This window comes from Lithobates pipiens, unplaced genomic scaffold (assembly GCF_037356315.1).
Source record: "Lithobates pipiens isolate NorthernLeopardFrog02 unplaced genomic scaffold, aLitPip1_a1.2 Scaffold_22, whole genome shotgun sequence".
NCBI lineage: Eukaryota > Metazoa > Chordata > Amphibia > Anura > Ranidae > Lithobates > Lithobates pipiens.
The window spans coordinates 88543313-88562898 of NW_027507784.1; the positions used below are offsets into that span (position 1 = coordinate 88543313).

Here is a 19586-nt window from a genome sequence, read left to right on the forward strand (position 1 = left end):
CAGCGTATCTTCATCAGGGGGTCAGCTGAAGGAACCAGAAAGAAATATCCAGCTTCCAATGATGTAAAAGAGGAAGATGGTGGTGGTGTGGGACCAGGTGCACAGATTCAGGTCTTAACTAGATTTTTTTATTGATTATTCTTGGACTGGATATGCTTGAGTAAAGCAGAGGTAGGCCATCCAGGGCACGAAAACTGTCCATAGTCCTGGCTTATCCCTGTAGTGTTAAAGCAGAATGTAACTGTATCTAAGCACCGCAAACTGAAATTCATGCTTTTTTTTGTCGAGAAATCACTCTGCAAAACACCTCCCTAGCATTTCTAGCCATGGCTATCTTGAGTAAGGGCAGATGATTCATGCAGCATTTACTTCCCAGAATCCATCTGCCCTTAGCTCAGGCATGTAGGCAGGAGAAAGCTTAGCTGAGAAAGCCCCTCCTCCCCTCCTTCAGATGAAAGGAAAAAAATTGTCCACGAAGACTCCTGGGATGTATGCAGTGCCGGTGCATCCTTGAAGGGCACAGGAATGCCACCCCCTCTCTCCTGCACCGCTCTAATCACCATAGATAGATTCATGCATTGCATGAATCTATCTATGGTCGCTGCTGACACCCCCTATTCAGGTGCCTGCCCATTTTCGGGCACCGGGCATCTCAATTACAGCAGCAGTGGTGGTTTTTTGGAAGCACCTGATTAGAGCCATAGGCTCTAATAGGCGCCCAAAAAGGTAAACAGCGGGCACAATGCTGTGCGTTCGCTCTTCACTCAGCTGTGTGTTAGCAAAGCGAAGGAATTTTCTGTGCTAACACTGAATCTGCCTCTCAGCCAATCAGGTTGCCAGATCTGTTACCAGTCACCTGATTGGCTGAAACATCAGGCGCTGTGATTGGATGCCTGAGAGAGGACGGAAGAAGACATGGAGGAGCATCCAGGAGGCCGCTGCTGACCCGCTCCGAGACATGTAAGTGCCGGGCAGCATCTGATGGGGCACACTGGCAGCATCTGATGGGGCACACTGACAGCATCTGATGGGGCACAGTAGCAGCAATTGATGGGCACACTGGCAGCATCTGATAAGGCACAGTAGCGGCAATTGATGGGCACACTGGGGGCATCTGATGGGGCACACTGGTGGCATCTGATGGGGCACAGTAGCGGCAATTGATGGGCACTTTGGCAGCATCTGATGGGGCACAGTAGCAGCAATTGATGGGCACAGTGTCAGAAATTGATGGGCACAGTGGCAGTGTTTGATGACACAGTGGCTGCGTTTGAGGGCACAGTGGCTGCATTTGATGGCACAGTAGCTGCATTTGATGGCACAGTGGCTGCGTTTGATGGCACAGTGGCTGCATTTGATGGCACAGTAGCTGCGCTTGATGGCACAGTGGCTGCATTTGATGGCACAGTAGCTGCAATTGATGGGGTCTTTTTTCAGTTTGTTTGCGCCCCCCCCCCCCCCCCCCAAAAAAAAAAAATTAAAATTTTGAGCACCAGCCACCACTGGATGTATGATATCATTTTTGCCTTGGCCAGAAACCAGAAAACAACTGAAGACATGTAAAAAAAAACAAGTAAATACTGTATAATATACAGTACCACCCTATCTATTTACTACTGCTAGCAGCTTAAGAATTAATAACTTAGTTGTAATTTCAAATGGACGGACTTAGCTTTGAAATATCTGGGTACCTTCATTCCTGCGGAACTTTCGTGTACTTTTGACCTTAATTTTCCCTCACTTCTTCATAGAGTGGGTACTCAGTTGGAAAAGTGGCACAAGGAATTTAATTCTTGGTTTGGGAGATGTAATATTATCAAAATACTACCAAGCGGCCCATTTGGGTCACTTGATAGATTGGTGTCGACGTGAAGAACTTAAAGTTTGGCCGAATTTTAACTTTAACCATATTTCGTGATGATAACTATCGACCGGAATGTAACCATTGTGGTCAGTAGGTTTAAAGAAGGTTTTTCTCACCAATTGCTGATTAACCATGGAGATTTCCAAATCTAGGAAATGTATATTGGAAGGGCTGGCTTCATATGACAACTTAATACCAATGTTGTCACTACTCAAAGTCATCATAAAGTCATCAGTGTCTTGGCCGCCCTTCCATAGTTACATAGTAGGTGAGGATGAAAAAAGACACAAGTCCATCAAGTCCAACCCATGTGTGTGATTATATGTCTGTATTACATTGTATATCCCTGTATGTTGTGGTCATTCAGATGGTTATCTAATAGTTTCTTGAAACTATCGATGCTCCCCGCTGAGACCACCGCCTGTGGAAGGGAATTCCACATCCTTGCCGCTCTTACAGTGAAGAGCCCTCTACGTAGTTTAAGGTTAAACCTCTTTTCTTCCAATTTTAATGAGTGGCCACGAGTCTTGTTAAACTCCCTCCTGCAAAAAAGTTTTATCCCTATTGTGGGGTCACCAGTACGGTATTTGTATATTGAAATCATATCCCCTCTCAAGCGTCTCTTTTCCAGAGAGAATAAGTTCAGTGCTCGCAACCTTTCCTCATAACTAATATCCTCCAGACCCTTTATTAGCTTTGTTGCCCTTCTCTGTACTCGCTCCATTTCCAGTACATCCTTCCTGAGGACTGGTGCCCAGAACTGGACAGCATACTCTAGGTGCAGCCGGACCAGTGTCTTAAGCCCCATACACACTATCAGTTTTTCTGCTGAGTTTTTCCTTCAGGTTTACCAAAACCATATAGTGCAAGGGCCTGGCAGATTGCATACAAATTGAAATGCCTAAGGTTTGACCTCATAATATATGGTTTTGGTAAATCTGAAGGAAAAACTCATCAGAAAAACTGATAGTGTGTATGGGGCTTAATAGAGCGGGAGAACTATTGTTTTATCTCTGGAGTTGATCCCCTTTTTAATGCATGTCAATATTCTGTTTGCATTGTTAGCAGCAGCTTGGCATTGCATGCCATTGCTGAGTCTATCATCTACTAGGACCCCCAGGTCCTTTTCCATCCTAGATTCCCCCAGAGGTTCTCCCCCAGTGTATAAATTGCATTAATTATTTTGCCACCCAAATGCATTATTTTACATTTTTCTACATTGAATCTCATTTTCCATGTAGATGCCCACCCCATTAATTTGTTCAGATCTTTTTCCAAGGTTTCCACATCCTGCAGAGAAGTTATTGCCCTGCTTAGCTTAGTATCATCCACAAATACAGAAAGTTAACTGTTTACCCCATCCTCCATGTCGGTAATGAACAAATTAAATAAGGTCCCAGCACAGAACCGTGAGGGACCCCACTACCCACCCCTGTCCATTCCAAGTACTCCCCATTTATCACCACCCTCTGAACTCGCCCTTGTAGCCCATTTTCAATCCATGTACTCACCCTATGGTCCATGCCAACGGACCTTATTTTGTACAGTAAACATTTATTGGGGAACTGTGTCAAATGCATTTGCAAAATCCAGATACACCACGTCCACGGCCTTCCTTTATCTAATTGGCAACTCACCTCCTCATAGAAGGTAATAGATTTGTTTGGCAAGAACAATTCTTCATGAATCCATGCTGATTACTGCTAATGATACCGTTCTCATTACTAAAATCTTGTATATAGTCCCTTATCAATAGAATTTACATACTATTGATGTTAGGCTAACTGTTCTGTAATTCCCAGGGATGTATTTTGGGCCCTTTTTAAATATTGGTGCTACATTGGCTTTTCTCCAATCAGCTGGTACCATTCCAGTCAGTAGACTGTCAGTAAAAATTAGGACCATTGGTCTGGCAATTACTTAACTGAGTTCCCTAAATACCCTCGGGTGCAAGCCATCTGGTTCCGGTGATTTATTACGTTTCCCAAGTCTAATTTTAATTCTGTCCTCTGTTAACCATGGAGGTGCTTCCTGTGATGTGTCATAAGGATAAACACTGCAGTTTTGGTTACTGAATCCCCCCGATTCCCTTGTCAAGACTGAGGAGAAGAATAAATTCAATACCTTTGCCATCTCCCCATCCTTTGTAACCAGATTTCCTACCTCATTCTTTATGGGGCCAATATATGGTCTGTCCTCCCTTTTTTACAGTTTACTTGCTGTTGAAAACGAGACCTGGATTTCCTGGTGCACCCTGGCACCTGCACACACCTAATCTCTCTTCCACATTGGCTATTTCTTACGAGGTTTGGAACGCATGCTTCCCGGATGTGAAATTCCACGTTGGCCAAACAGGGTGACAGTTTATTCAATTTAGAAATTACAGTTCTAATATAGAAGTGCAGTCGTGGCTGCCATTTGTACACCCCAGTTGAAGTCCTTGTGGACGAAACGCGTAGGGTTATTACCCTTGTCAAGCTACTTTTACCACACCAGTGTTCAATTGAACCACATTTATAGTACCCATTTGTCTGGATGTTGGACTTTTTACTTAAATAAACCCCATCATTTTTGATGTACACTATGTGGAGGCCCTTTTTCTATTTTATACCGCAATCATCATTGTTTGGAGAAGCGTGGCTGGTGAGACATACGCTGGATTCCTATCGGTCACCAGAGATGGAGTTGGAGTGCCTCGTCCTTGGAGTTTGGTTCATGCCTGCTGCATCCTTGTCTATGCCTGTTTGATTCACCACCGCTGGCGTGTGGATCCACTATTCAGGGAAAGAGTACTGAATCCACCCATTCCCAGAAGGTGGAGGCACAATCCTGTGTGTTGTCAGAACGGCTGATCATTTTGGTTACTTCTAAGATCATTAGACATCTGCACGAAGCACAACCATTGCCTCTAAGCCCTTGTACACACGGTCGGACATTCTGACAACCAAATCCGTTGGATTTTGTCCGACGGATTTTGTCCGAAACTGTTGCATACACACGGTCGGACAAAGTTGTCAGAAAATCCGATTGTACATAACGTGATGACGTTATTTCGTTACGACGGGACTACGTTCAGGCTAGTAGCCAATAGCTTTGGTCTAGGAATTTGATTTGAGCATGCGTGGCACTTTGTCCGTCGGAGTAGGCTACACATGGTCGGAGTATGTCCGATCGGAGCATTTTGTTGGAAAATTTTACAGACAAGTTGGAAAACTGGGTCCGTCGTATACTCCGATGGAAACAGTCCGATGGAGACCACACACAGTCGGATGATCCGACAAAACGGTCCGATAGGACACATTCCGTCGGAATCTCCGACCGTGTGTACAAGGGCTAAGACCACTTTGAATGTCTGTTGTGGCGTTATATTTACATAGACTTATGTTGTCTTAACTTTTTTGTGGTGGATTTCTATTGTTTGTTTTCACCTTTATTATTTTTCATTCATTCACACCACTGTGTATGTATTATGAACATTTTACCTCATATGTATGCTTGTGCGGTTTACATTTAAGATATACTCATTTGCACATTATTTATTTATGTCACTATATTGTATTACTTTTTGCAATTAGTGAGAGACACTGATGATGTGCCAGTATATGATCACCTGTCCATTTTCATTTTCCTTTTTTACACTTTTTTACCCTTTTAGTGTCTATACACTTTTGACATGATAATTTGCAATTTGGGATCGCATATGGGTTTATCACCTATATTTATATGCTCACTATTTTTAGTTGCATATAACTTCATTATTGCACACCAGTGATACGTCACTGTGTTTACAGATGCTACCTGTCTATCACTAGTATCAGGTGACCACGATCAAGATATCCTTTTAGGCTGGGTTCACACTGCTGCGATGCGGGAACGCCGCAAATCCGCAGCGTTTTCCCGCATCGCATGACTCCCGCCGGCAGTTCACACTGCCCTATGCGGACGGCTGGGAGTGTCAATGATATGTTAATGACACCCCCAGATCCGTCCGCATATCGCAGTGCGATCTGCCGACTCGCACAGGAATCGGATCGCATGGTGTGAACCCCCATGCGATCCGATTCTGTTGCGGACCAAAAAAAGGGTCCCGTGCGAGTTTGCTGCGGGAGCGATGCGAATTCAGCCATACTATCTGTATGGCTGAACTCGCATCGCTACGGAGATCGGATGTGATTTGCGGTGCGAATCACATCCGGATCTCCCCCCGCAGCAGTGTGAACCCAGCCTTAGTGCTACACATTTACTCTACATATCTCCTTACAATTAGTCTTATTGTTGTGTTGGCTGTTCATTTGTCAGGTTGGCGCATTCATTATACCATTTTTTATAATCTGTTTATTATGCCTTTGAATTAGCTTTCTAGTAATATCCCTCCTGTTTTCCTTTCCCTTTTTCCTTTTTTCTTTCTTTTTTTTTTGTTAGATGTGTTGTTGTTTTTATTATTATCGTTATTTTTTTTTTGTCTATAGATTTCAATGGAAAGTGTTTTTTTTTTTTTTTAAATAAAAATATAATTAAATATGAAAAAATTAAAAAATAATAATTAATAATAGGTAATGGTGATTGAGAAAGTTTAGTTCCGCTTTAGACTCAATTACTGTCATTGGCTCCTCTTTTAAAGTAAAGCCTCAGTTAGCCGGATGGTGGAAATCAAAGATTGATTATAATTTTCCTTTACACCCTAATGCCACGTACACACGATCGGAGTTCGGAAAAGCTCTGATGGTTTTCCCGACAGAATTCCACTCAAGCTGTCTTGCCTACACACGGTCACACCAAATTCCGATCGTTTAGAACGCAGTGATGTCCAACACATATGACGGGACTAGAAAAAGGAAGTTCAATAGCCAGTAGCCAATAGCTTCCGTCTCGTAGTTGAATCTGAGCATGCGTGATTTTTGGCGTGTCGGAATCGCATATGCACGATCGGAATTTCCGATAGAAAGTTTTTCCGTTTGGAAAATTGAGAACATGCTATCAATTTTTTTCTGGCAGAAATTTGGACAGCTAAATTCCGATGGAGCATACACACGGTCGCATTTTTTGATGAAAAGCTCTCATCTGTCTTTTGCTGGCCGAAATTCCGATCGTGTGTACGTGCCATTATATTGTTTCCTAAAGTGGAAAGCCTCTTAAGGCTTGGTTCACACCCATGCAGTTTGCTCTTGATCCATTTCTGCAAGGCTGTTTGTGGTGAATTTTGTGTTTTTTACACATATTTGTGCGTTTTTTTAATGCGTTAATTGCAGTTTACTAATTCTTAGATGTCTTTGCTGCATTTGTTTTCTTTTCTTATGCTTTCTTCTGTTTTCATCTGGTAATCCAGCCAGCAAGTCTGTTGCTTTTTAAAAGCACAAACTCTCCAACAGAATGTATCAGTTTACATGAATGAGATGAACCATTTAACACTGACAGGGGTGCTTACAATGATTTATATCAAAAGGAAAAAAACTGTTTGCTGTAACTGACTATGAAGTGTGAGCTGGAGTTCAGCTTTAATTTCTTAGTGTATGTAAAGCAGTGCTTAGCATGTTACTAAACCCAGGATCCTGCATTCACTATATCTGGTCTCCCACAGTACACAGAACATGGAAATGCAATTATTTTATTAAATATAAACTGCTAAATACCTTTTCTCATCAGCCGTATATAGCAGTCTTGTGACTTCTATCAGTGTCTGATTAAAGCTTGTAGCAGGAGTTTTCATTCTCCTCTGACTGTCCTATGAGGCTGCAGGACCCCTGACCCTCTGTCTGGACAGTGCTGATCACATGCACTCTCCCAAAAAAAAAATCTCTAGCAATGCACATCAAACTGAGCATGTGCAGAGTGCCCCTAGGGCTCTGTTCTATCAGCAGATGGATTGGGGACAGTGGAAGAAGGGAAGGATCAGAGAAGGCAGGATCAAACAGCCTTTTTACACAATGCAGAGGATTAACCCCTTTGGTTCCACAGTGAGTATAACAAGCACGCTTTACTGCATATACAGACCGATTTTACTGTTGTGGGTTTAGTAACACTTTAAATTGTGCTTTGCACTAGAGTGTCAGCTGTTCTCTTCTGTAAAACCCTAAGGTTTCATTGAAGTGTAATTCACCTTTTCAGAAAAATGTGAACTAACTCCATACACCCTCCCCCACTCCGGTCCTTGCTGTACTTACCTCCATGGGTGTGTAGTGGTTCAGGGATTTGAAACCCCTGCTCTTCTCTCTCTTCTTTTTGCAGTGCTTCCGGGAAGGATCAGAGCAATTCTGATTGGCCAGCCCAGAGTATCACTCTGATCCACCCTGCAAATGTTGCAGAAAGAAGTGGGAGAAGAGTGGGGATTGTATATTTATTAGATAAATATTTATTAATAAATAACAAAACAGTGCTGCACTGCCTAAATAACAAACTGAAATTGCTGAATGTTAATGCTCACAAGAATAAGTGATCAACTTGCAAAAAATACCAAGATAAAAGGTGCACAATCAATTATTCAGATAAAGAGGATTATAAACTCTCCTTCTCCAACAGTGTTTCCTATGTTGGAATAATACACAATAGAAAACATTCAAATAATAACACAAATAAAGTAACATGAAAATTCAATGTGATATAAAGTACATAGCAGTCCTCAATATCTTCCAAACGAAAATATATCAATCAGCGCAAATATCAGGGGTTCCTTACTGAAGAAGTCATGCCAATTTTACGTAACGCGTATAGGGGGAGGAGTCGCAGTGGTGACATCATCCCACGAGCATCTTGTTGTTTTATGCATCCTGAGCCAGCACTGCTAAAGTGCTTGGTTTGTGAGTAAAGTTTTAATGTTTTATTGCTTAAATAAACCCTTTGGTATACAGAGAGCACTATATTTGTTTTGTTTTACTCCTATGTTCACTGGATCCATTTGAGGGATTATCCTACTGGTTGGTAGCCAGGCAATCAGCCTTTGGCTGCACAGATGAAATAGGAGCTTCACGCCCGGCTGATCCTTTTGTATCCCTGAGAGGGAGTCTGTTATTTCTGACCTACTGGTGAAACAGGGCTCAGAATTTGAGGTGAGCGGCTAGGACACTGAGGTGGAGGAGAGCACCTGCACTTTAGAATTATTTGCACTGATTGGTGTATTTTCATTTGGAAGATATTGAGGACTGCTATGGACTTTATACCACATTGAATTTTCATGTTACTTTATTTGTGTTATTATTTCAATGTTTTCTATTGTGTATTATTCCAATGTAGGGAACACTTTTAGGGTGGGGGGGGGGGGGGGGTTTATAATCCCCTTTATTTGAATAACTGATTGTGCACCTTGTATCTTGCTATTTTTTGCAAGTTGATCGCTTATTCTTGTGAGCACTAACATTCAGCAATTTCAGTTTGTTATTTAGGCATTGAATTGTTATTTATATCATTTATGTGAAGTGAACATAGTATCTGTGTTAGCAGCAGCCAGGTGGGGGGTATTTCTGTGATATCACCCACCGATATTTATTATTTTTATATATATTTTTGTGTGTATATATATATATATATATATATGTATATATGTGTGTGTGTGTGTGTGTGTGTGTGTATATGTATATGTGTGTATATGTATATATATATATATATATATATATATATATATATATATATATATAATTTTTTTTTCTTCTCACCATTTATTTTCGCTGATAGGATTTTGTTGTTTTTTTATATTTATTTGATAGTTTAAAAGGAGAATTGGGAGCCCATTTGGCTACTGAAGGAGTGCGGACCCAAAAAAGCTATTTTCCTGACTGTCATGCTAATCCTCTTGTTTCAATACCTTAATTTAAGGCATTTAGACCTAGAACAAATCTGTTGCAAAGGACACCTAATTTTCCCTCTACACATAATAGGCGCCTACGTTTTAAACTTTCATATACCATCTGGCAATTAAAATCTGAAAATGTAAATATGATTAGTTGCTGTGAACCATGCAAATATTATTTTGTTTCTATTGAGTTGTGTTTACATAAGAAACATAAACATAGTGCTGATTTTTGTACTTTTCCTGAATTCTAATAAAGCACAAAATCACAATAACACTAAAAATACATAAAGCAATAATTTTTTCATAAAAATAGACTTTATTTCAGTATTATTATACAGTAATTTAATACTCTTCTCCCTCCTCTTCACCCTCTCCTTCAACGCTGTCAGTTGCAACCTCTTCATAATCCTTCTCCAGGGCGGCCATGTCCTCCCGAGCCTCAGAGAACTCTCCTTCCTCCATACCCTCACCCACGTACCAGTGCACAAAGGCACGCTTGGCATACATCAGATCAAACTTGTGGTCCAGGCGAGCCCAGGCCTCAGCAATGGCTGTGGTATTGCTCAACATGCACACGGCTCGCTGCACCTTAGCCAGGTCTCCACCAGGAACCACAGTTGGTGGCTGGTAGTTGATACCAACCTTGAATCCAGTTGGGCACCAGTCCACAAACTGAATGGTGCGTTTGGTCTTGATGGTGGCAATAGCAGCATTGACATCTTTGGGCACCACATCACCACGGTACAGAAGGCAGCAAGCCATGTATTTACCATGTCTGGGGTCACATTTCACCATCTGGTTGGCTGGCTCAAAGCAAGCATTGGTGATCTCAGACACAGAGAGCTGCTCATGGTAAGCTTTCTCTGCAGAGATTACAGGGGCATAGGTGGCCAGCGGGAAGTGGATACGGGGGTAGGGCACCAGGTTGGTCTGGAACTCTGTCAAGTCCACATTCAGAGCTCCATCAAACCTAAGGGAGGCGGTGATGGAAGACACAATCTGGCCAATCAGACGGTTCAAGTTGGTGTAGGTTGGGCGTTCGATGTCCAGGTTTCTGCGGCAGATGTCATAAATGGCTTCGTTGTCCACCATGAAAGCACAGTCTGAGTGCTCCAGGGTAGTGTGGGTGGTGAGGATGGCGTTGTAGGGCTCAACCACAGCTGTGGAGATCTGAGGAGCTGGGTAGATGGCGAATTCCAGCTTGGACTTCTTTCCATAGTCAACAGACAGACGTTCCATCAAGAGGGAGGTGAAACCAGAGCCAGTGCCACCACCGAAACTGTGGAAGATGAGGAATCCCTGGAGACCGGTGCACTGGTCAGCCTGAGAAAAAGCAAAAAACACAGGGTTCGATAACTTTTCTCTTAAGATAATGCTTATAGTATTGATACTCTTGATTATCATGCTATGTTCACCTAGCTAATATATAGTTTCTGAGTCTGTCTGTCATTAATAATAAGAGAAGGATGCAAGGCCACTTCAACACACAAGGGGGGGCAGGCAATAATCATATTGGGGCCAGGTAAGGATATTAAACTTTATTTAAAATGGACCTCTTCAGACTATCTTATGTTAAAAGACGTCCTGAAGGGAAAAATCCTTTGCTCACTATCCGAACTACGAGGAAAATATGGAGGAACATCATGGAATAACTGAAGATATAGACAACTTCAACATTTTGTAGAATCTCTCCCAAAACCCCTCTGCTCAGTTAGCGAGCTAAATTCATGGCAAATATTAGTCAATCAAGGGGGAATAAATAGACAGGGGATTTCAAATGTTTACAAGATGCTGATGAGGTCCCCAGATTGAGAATCCCCGTGTCCTTTGGAGGGGTAGGTACTGGAACTAAACCAGTTAGTGCCTGAAACAATTAGAAGTAAAATATTGGACTATGTTCACGCATCTTCAATGGACACAGGGATGAAGGAAATTAACTATAAATTATTTATTAAGTGGTATTATGTCCCAATAAAATTGCACAAAATCAGTCCAGACTTATCCCCTCTATGTTGGAGGGAATGTGGGGAGATCAGAACGCATGCACACATATGGTGGCAGTGTCCCCTAATACAACCTTATTGGAGGGAAGTACTTGATTGGATAAAGAAGATTAGCGGGAATGAAATTGGACTTGATCCCTGGCAATGCCTGTTCCATGGAACAGGGGTGCCAAGGAAGAAATACAGATCAAAAATTATTACATTTCTGCTGAACACAGCAAAGGCATTAATCCCGAAACAATGGAAGTCAAGCGCAGTCCCAACGATAAAGGATTGGTTTAGGGAGGTAGACAAAATTAGGTTAATGGAAGAGGTAATACATTTGCAAAATAACTCAGAAATACAATTTGCTAGTACTTGGAGGAGTTGGTTGGAATTTAGACAAACCCAGGTTTACGTGAACTGTATGGGAAATAACTATGTGATCCGCCGCTCCCCATCTATTCCCCCCCCTTTTTTTTTATTGTTGGTACACAATAAGTGGGTTCACTTTATTGGGAGAAATTTTCGCTGGAAGTTAACAGACGAGAATTTCCCCTCATTAAAAATGAATAAAGAGGGATCGGGAAATTCACAGTTTTATTGTATTGAGAAGGAAGTCACTTAGAGAATTAAACACTAGGTAAATTCCCCCTTTTTTTTTTCTTTTCTTTTCTTTTCTATCTCTTTTCTTCTTTTACGGAAATACGCACTTTCAAGGAGGGATTTTCACCAGGGGTAAAGAGTTGAGAATTTCTCCTCCTTATGAATCAATAAAGAAATGGGATATGTCACGTTTTATTCATGTAAGAAGGAACGGCACTCACTAAGTACTTAATATCATAGGAAGGGGACTAGAGCACTTATCACAAGTATAAAGGATAACACCTCTGAATGGAATAGGTGGGGGTGTGGTTTGTTTATTTTTTTTCTCTCTCTCTCTTTTCCCGAAGGGGGGGGGGACTGGAGGGTTGGACGGAGGGGTTAGGTCGAATATATTCAACATGATGGAGTATATTATGTTTGTGTCAATTGTGATTTATGTTTTGTGGATTATGAATGTGTATGTATATGCCTATATATATTTTATATGGTCTTGAAATGGAATGTTTTTGTTTTTATATGTATAAAAATGTAATAAATATAATTGAATATATAATAATCATATTGGTGGGTCTACATTCATATAAACAAGAGTACAAAGAGGAGCAGAGAGGTGCAAGCCTAGCTGTCTGCCTCCTCTGTACATAGTTATATGTTACAAGAGAATAGCACAAACCTTGTAGAAATATACTCTGTATCAAATTCTAATGCTTTTAAAATTTTAGAGGAAAATGTATCAGGTGACTAATTATGGCTCAGGACTTTTTAGAGATGTCCCTACACTATGGATGAAATAATTGAACTTTTGTGTTTTTATCTCCTAGAACAGTGGTCTCCAAACTGCGTCTCTGTGGTCGCATGCGGTCCTTTGCTTGCCTTTATTCAGCCCTTGGGGCACTATTCCTCCTACTGATATGAGACACTATTCTGACAACTGACAGTAGCAATTGGGCATCATTTTTCCAATTGACACCAACAATGGGGCACCATTTCTCCCACTGACACCAACTATGGGGCACTATTATTCCCAATGATACCAACAATAGGACGCTATTCCTCCACTTAATACCAATGTGATGTTTACTCCCACTGATACCAGGAAAATTTCTGTTGGCCACAGTCTGGCATCCCTAAAGTCTGAAGGCCAAAATAATGGCCATTTGTTTAGAAAGTATGGAGACCCCTGTCCTAAAACAGTCGTCTCCAAACTGGAACCCTTTGCTTGCCTTTATCTGGCCTTTGGGGCACCTTTCCTCCTACTGATACAATTGGGTGATTGGAGAGGAGCGCCTGATGTCCAAGAAACAGTCTCACTTGAGAAGGGGCATCCTGTAGTACAGAAGGTTTTTTTACCGTAATGCATAACCACTTTAAACCTTCCAATGGGGACACCTGTTCCAGTGACAACCATCTAAGAGGTGAATTCTCCTCACGTGATTGGTTTTCTGTCACTTCTGGATCGAATAAACTGATGGCACTAATGCTAGTAAGAGGGGGGATTTGAGGGGTAATTGTGCTATTTGGGGGATTTGGGAGAAGGTGGGGGGGTTGTGCTAGGAGGGGGGATTTGTGGCGGTTTGTGCTAGGAGGGGGATTTGGGTGTGTGTGTTTGTGGGGGGGTTGTGCTAGGAGGAGGATTTAGGTGGGAAGGGTGGTGCTACGAGGGAGGATTTGGTGGAGTTGTGCTAGCAGGGGAACGCAAAAAGAAGCATATGTGCTCAGATGCACCTCCGAGTGTGAACGAGCCCTCAGGCTCGTGTGCCCCGGGATTGTTTGCGATTCTAAAGGGTGCCTTGGCGAAAAAAAAAAGGTTGAAAAACACTGGTGTAATCCACATAGGTCTAGGTCAGAAACCACTCACCAATTTGCGGACCCTGTCCAGCACCAGGTCGATGATCTCTTTGCCAATGGTGTAGTGACCTCGGGCATAGTTGTTGGCGGCATCTTCCTTGCCAGTGATGAGTTGCTCAGGGTGGAAAAGTTGCCGGTAGGTTCCTGTCCTCACCTCATCTATAGAAATGTGATGGCAATAGGTCAGAAAGTTGCTACAGGTGACAAAACTTGGTGGACATCTCACACACTTTTTAATCACACAACATAACATGCGATCTACTCACCAATCACAGTGGGCTCCAGGTCCACAAAGACAGCGCGGGGGACGTGTTTTCCAGCCCCGGTTTCACTGAAGAAGGTGTTGAAGGAGTCGTCTCCTCCTCCGATGGTTTTGTCACTGGGCATCTGTCCGTCCGGCTGGATGCCATGTTCCAGGCAGTACAGCTCCCAGCAGGCATTGCCCATCTGGACACCAGCTTGGCCAATGTGGACTGAGATGCATTCCCTCTGTGTGGGGTAAATGGTATAGGCAGTTAGGATTAGGACAGAGCAGTGCAGGCACACACAGGGTCAGGATGTATAGACTGGTAGAGGGCAGGGCACATATGGGAATGTAAAGATCAGCAGAGCACAGTCACACATAGGAGGATGTATAGATTGGCAAAGTACAGTCACTCACAGGGATGTGCAGACAGGCAGAGTGTATAGTCACACAGTTATGTATAGACTGGTGGAGCACAGTACCATACAGGAATACGCAGTTTGGCAAAATGCAGTCACATGCACCATGTATAAGACATCAGCCATAACCCCGGTATTTCTTTTTTTCTCATGAAAGTAGTCAGAGTGGCTAATTACTTGCTGGATCACTTTCAGAAGCAGCGGGAGGGGTCCCCCCCCCCCCACCACCACCGCTCGCCGGTGTTACCGATGGTTTTCATGGCTTTCTATAGAGGTTACCAGAGACCAGATATCCTCTGATTGCCTCTATGATCTTGGAGAACTGAAGTGACATCATGACATCACTTCCAGATAAGGGCAGAAGTAAACTTTTTTTATTTTTTTTTGATCTTTTGCTTTTAAAGGTAGAGGAGAAATTTGAGGTCTTATTGACCCCAGATCTCTCCATAAAGATGACCTATCACCCCTTAATTATATTGCAAGGGATGTTTACAGTCCTTATAATAGGAATAAAAGTGATCAAAAAGCATGAAAAAATGAAAGGGGAAAAAAATGCAATAAACAAGAAAAAATATATAAAGCGCCCCCATCCCTCCGTACTCACGCACAGAAGCAAACGCATACGTAAGTTGCACACGCATATGTAAATGGTATTTGCACCACATGTGGGGTATCGCTGTGAACATTAGAGCAAGAGTAATAATTCTAGCACTGAACCTCCTCTGTAACTCTAAACTGATCAACTGTAAATACTTTAAAGCGTTGTCTATGGAGATTTTCAAGTAGTTTGTCGCCATTCCACGCGCGTGCAGAATCTTAAAGCGTGATATGTTAGGTATCTGTTTACTCAGCGTAACATCATCTTTTAAATTCTACCAAAATAATGGGTTATATATTGTGTTTTTTTGCATTAAAATACATTAAAAGGATTTTTTCCAAAGAAATTGCATTTGAAAAACTGCTGCACAAATACCGTGGGACAGAAAAAATTGCAACAATCGACATTTTATTCTCTAGGGTCTCTAGGGTCTCTGCTAAAAAAAAAAAATACATATAATGTGTGAGTGCAGAGTGCAGTCACACATAGGGGGATGTATAGGATGGCAGAATGTGGTCACCCATAGAGGGATTTATAGATGGCAGAGTGCAGTCACACAAAGGGAGATGTATAGGATGGCAGAGTGCGGTCATACATAGAGGAATGTATAGGATGCAGAGTGCAGTCACACATAGGGGGATGTATACGATGGCAGAGTGCGGTCACACATAGAAAGATCTATAGGATAAGATTGCAGAGTGCGGTCATACATGGAGGGGGGGAGTGTATAGGATTGCAGAGTGCAGTCACACATAGGGGGATGCATAGGATAAGATATCAGAGTGCAGTCACACATAGAGGAATGTATAGGATAGCAGAGTGCGGTCACACATAGAGGAATGTATAGGAAAGCAGAGTGGGTCACACATAGAGGAATGTATAGGATGGCAGAGTGCAGTCACACATAGAGGAATGTATAGGATGGCAGAGTGCAGTCACACATAGAGGAATGTATAGGATGGCAGAGTTCAGTCACACATAGGGGAATGTATACGATTGCAGAGTGCGGTCACACATAGAGGACTGTATAGGATAGCAGAGTGCGGTCACACATAGGGGAATGTATAGTGCAGTCGGTCGCTCACCATGATGCTGAATAAAGTTGATCTCTCCGGGTTCCGATGGGTTAGGTGTTCGGTGTGGAGTGGTCACTGTCCCCTCTCTCTCCTCCCCTCCATATATATAGGGGTTGGTGACATCAGCGTCCTTAGTAACAGGAGGGAGGCGGAGGGAGCCTGGGGCAGGTGACACCATTGTGTGTTGTGGAGAGAACACAATCCTGCCTGGGAGTGGCTGCACTCAGCACAACACAACTGTTACCAGGTACAGAGAGAGGGGGCACAGCTCATCACATGGAGGGAGATAGGGAGGGAAATGAAGGAGGGAAGAGGGCAGATATGGAGGGGAGATTACTGGGAACATTGAAGAGAATGTTACATATGTGATGATAAACAGGAAAGAAGAAACACAATATTTACTGTTACACTTTCTTTTTAACTATTTAATTATAAATATTAAAAATACACTGAGATCACTTCTGTCACTCTGAGCTGTGGACACAACTAAAGGTTTTTAAACTGTTCATTAATGCTGGGCGCGCATTTTCTGTTTTTCTTTTTCTTTATTAATTTCTAAATATTTAATTGCAATCAGGAGGGTTTTTTTTTTTTTTGTTTTATGAGAACACAGATCCTTTTCCTATTTTTTCTTTTTTTTTTATGGCGAAATTATGTTTAAACTGGCAGTTGTTTTACAACAAAATTTATTTTTTTCATGTTCTATACCTTAAAATAATAATAAAAAAAAAAAAACACTTATACCGTGTGCACACGACCGGACTTTTCGTCAGCCAAGGTCCGACGGACAATTCGATCGTGTGTGGGCTTCCTTGGACCTTTGCTGTCTAAAAATCAGACAGACTTTAGAAATAGAACATGTTTCAACTTTTTCCGCCGGACCCAGTTCCTATCAGGAAATCTGTTCGTCTGTATGCTAGTCCCAAGGAAGAAAACCGAGACTAGGGCAGCTATTGGCTACTGGCTATGAACTTCCTTATTCTAGTCCGGTCGTATGTCATCACGTTTGAATCTGTCGGACTTTGGTGTGATTGTGTGTGTCCAAGTCCGTTCATTTGGAAAGTCCGTCGGTCCTAGTCTGCCGGAAAGTCCGGTCGCGTGTAAGTGGCATTAGAACACATTTTATTAATATCATAGACAGTAATAGATCATTTTCCAGTACTCATCATTTTCTTTTTGACTCACCTAGAAAAGGGTGAAGAAATGACCACCTTTCTCTTTAGACATATACAATATATTACCATTAACAATTCTGTACTGTACAATTCTGGCATTACCATTACAATGTAATACAATTATTATAATATATTACAATTTCATGCTCCCAAAGTTGTCCAAATGTCTTGGTATGCTGACATCTTAAGAGTTCCCTTCACTGGAACTAAGGGACCAAGCCCAACCCCTGAAAAACACCCCACACTATAATCCCCCCTCCACCAAATGATTTGGACCAGTGCACAAAGCAAGGTCCATAAAGATATGGAAGAGCGAGTTTGGGGTGGAGGAACTTGACTGGCCTGCACAGAGTCCTAACCCCAACCAGATAGAACACCTTTGAGATGATTTTAAACTGTGAGTCAGGCCTTCTCGTCCACATCAATGCCTGACCTCAGGAATGCGCTTCTGGAAAAATGGTCAAACATCCCCATAGACACACGCCTAAACCTAGTGGACGGCCTTCCCAGAAGAGTTAAAGCTGTTATAGCTGCAAAGGGTGGGCCAACTCAATATGGAACCCTACAGACTAAGACTGGGATGCCATTAAAGTTCATGTGTGTGTAAAGGCAGGCGTCCCAATACTTTTGGTAATGCAGTGTAGTATATGGTGGGATGCTTATCATGTGGCACATTTACCTTATTGTTGCCATGCTGGGACAGTAGATCCCTTTCCTATACCATTGTCTGTTCCAGGGGTCTCCAAACTTTTCAGTATAAGAACCACATTGTATTTTTTACAAATATTCATGAGCCAAAAAAATACATAAAAAAAAACACTCTTAAATGAATAAATGAACACAAATAATTAACTTCACATCAGAGCCCTCTTCACATTAGAGTCCCACTTTCACATCTAAGCGGGTGAGGGCTGGGATGTGAATGTGCCCTCCCCCCCCCCCTTTACACCACAGTTGGGTTTTTACATTGATCAGAAGTTTCAAATCAGAGCCCCCCTAGACATTAGAGACTGTTCACATCACATTCCCCCTTCAAATCAGAACTCCCCCCCCCCCATCCCACCAGATTTCCCCCTTGCACATCAGAATCCCCCCTTCACATCATAGCCCCCCCCACACACACACACACACACACACACACACACACACACACACACACACACACACACACACACACACACACAAACACCTTCCACACAAACACCTTCACATAAGAGTCCCTTCTAGGTCAGAGGCCCCCCATCACATCAGAGCCCCCTTTACATCAGAGTCTCATTTCACATCAGAGTTCTGTTTTCACATTAGAAGCCCGCGATTGGATCAGAGCCCCCCTTACACGAGAGTTCTGCTTTACATTAGACATCCACCTTTTCATCAGAGACCCACTTTCACATAGGAGCTCCCCTTCACATCAGAGCTGCATTTCACATTTAAGCCCTCCCTTCACATCAGAAACCTAACATCAGAGCCTTCCTACATATCTGAACCCCCCTTTCGCATCAGAAGCTTCACATCAATTGAGTCTCCCTTCACATCAGAGCCTCCTCTTCACACAAAAAACTCCTCCTTTCACATCAGTCTCCCCTTGCACTTCATAGTTCCCCTTTCACATAAGAGACCCTTTTTCACATCACAGCCACCTTTAGCATGAGAACCCCCATTCACAAAAGAGCCCCTCTTTCACATCAGAGCCCCCCCCCTCATATAAGAGCCCACCTTCACATCAGAATCCCCCCCTTTCACATCAGAGCCCCCTTTTTCACATCAGAGCCCCCCTTTAGCATTAAAACCCCCATTCACAAGAGAGTCCCTCTTTCACATTAGAGCCCCCCTCATATCAGAGCCCATATTCACATCAGAGCCCTCCCCTTGCATCAGATTCATCCCATACATCAGGTTCTGCTCCCCCCTTTCACATGAGAGCCCCGTTTTCATATCAGAGCCCATATTCAGATCAGAGCCCTCCCCTTGCATCAGATTCATCCCATACA

At 42.6% G+C, this 19586-nt stretch overlaps 1 protein-coding gene across 1 annotated transcript; it reads right to left on the bottom strand.

Moving 5' to 3' along the window:
* Positions 1 to 9943: 9943 nt before the first annotated feature.
* Positions 9944 to 16594, bottom strand: LOC143923906 (tubulin alpha-1A chain-like). Its single transcript, XM_077447852.1, has 4 exons — positions 16430 to 16594; positions 14350 to 14572; positions 14094 to 14242; positions 9944 to 10970 (listed from the first exon to the last, which is right to left on the bottom strand). The coding sequence occupies exons 1-4, from the start codon at positions 16430 to 16432 to the stop codon at positions 9990 to 9992; spliced, it is 1356 nt and encodes a 451-aa protein (XP_077303978.1). The 5' UTR covers positions 16433 to 16594; the 3' UTR covers positions 9944 to 9989.
* Between the last annotated feature and the right edge of the window lie 2992 nt (positions 16595 to 19586).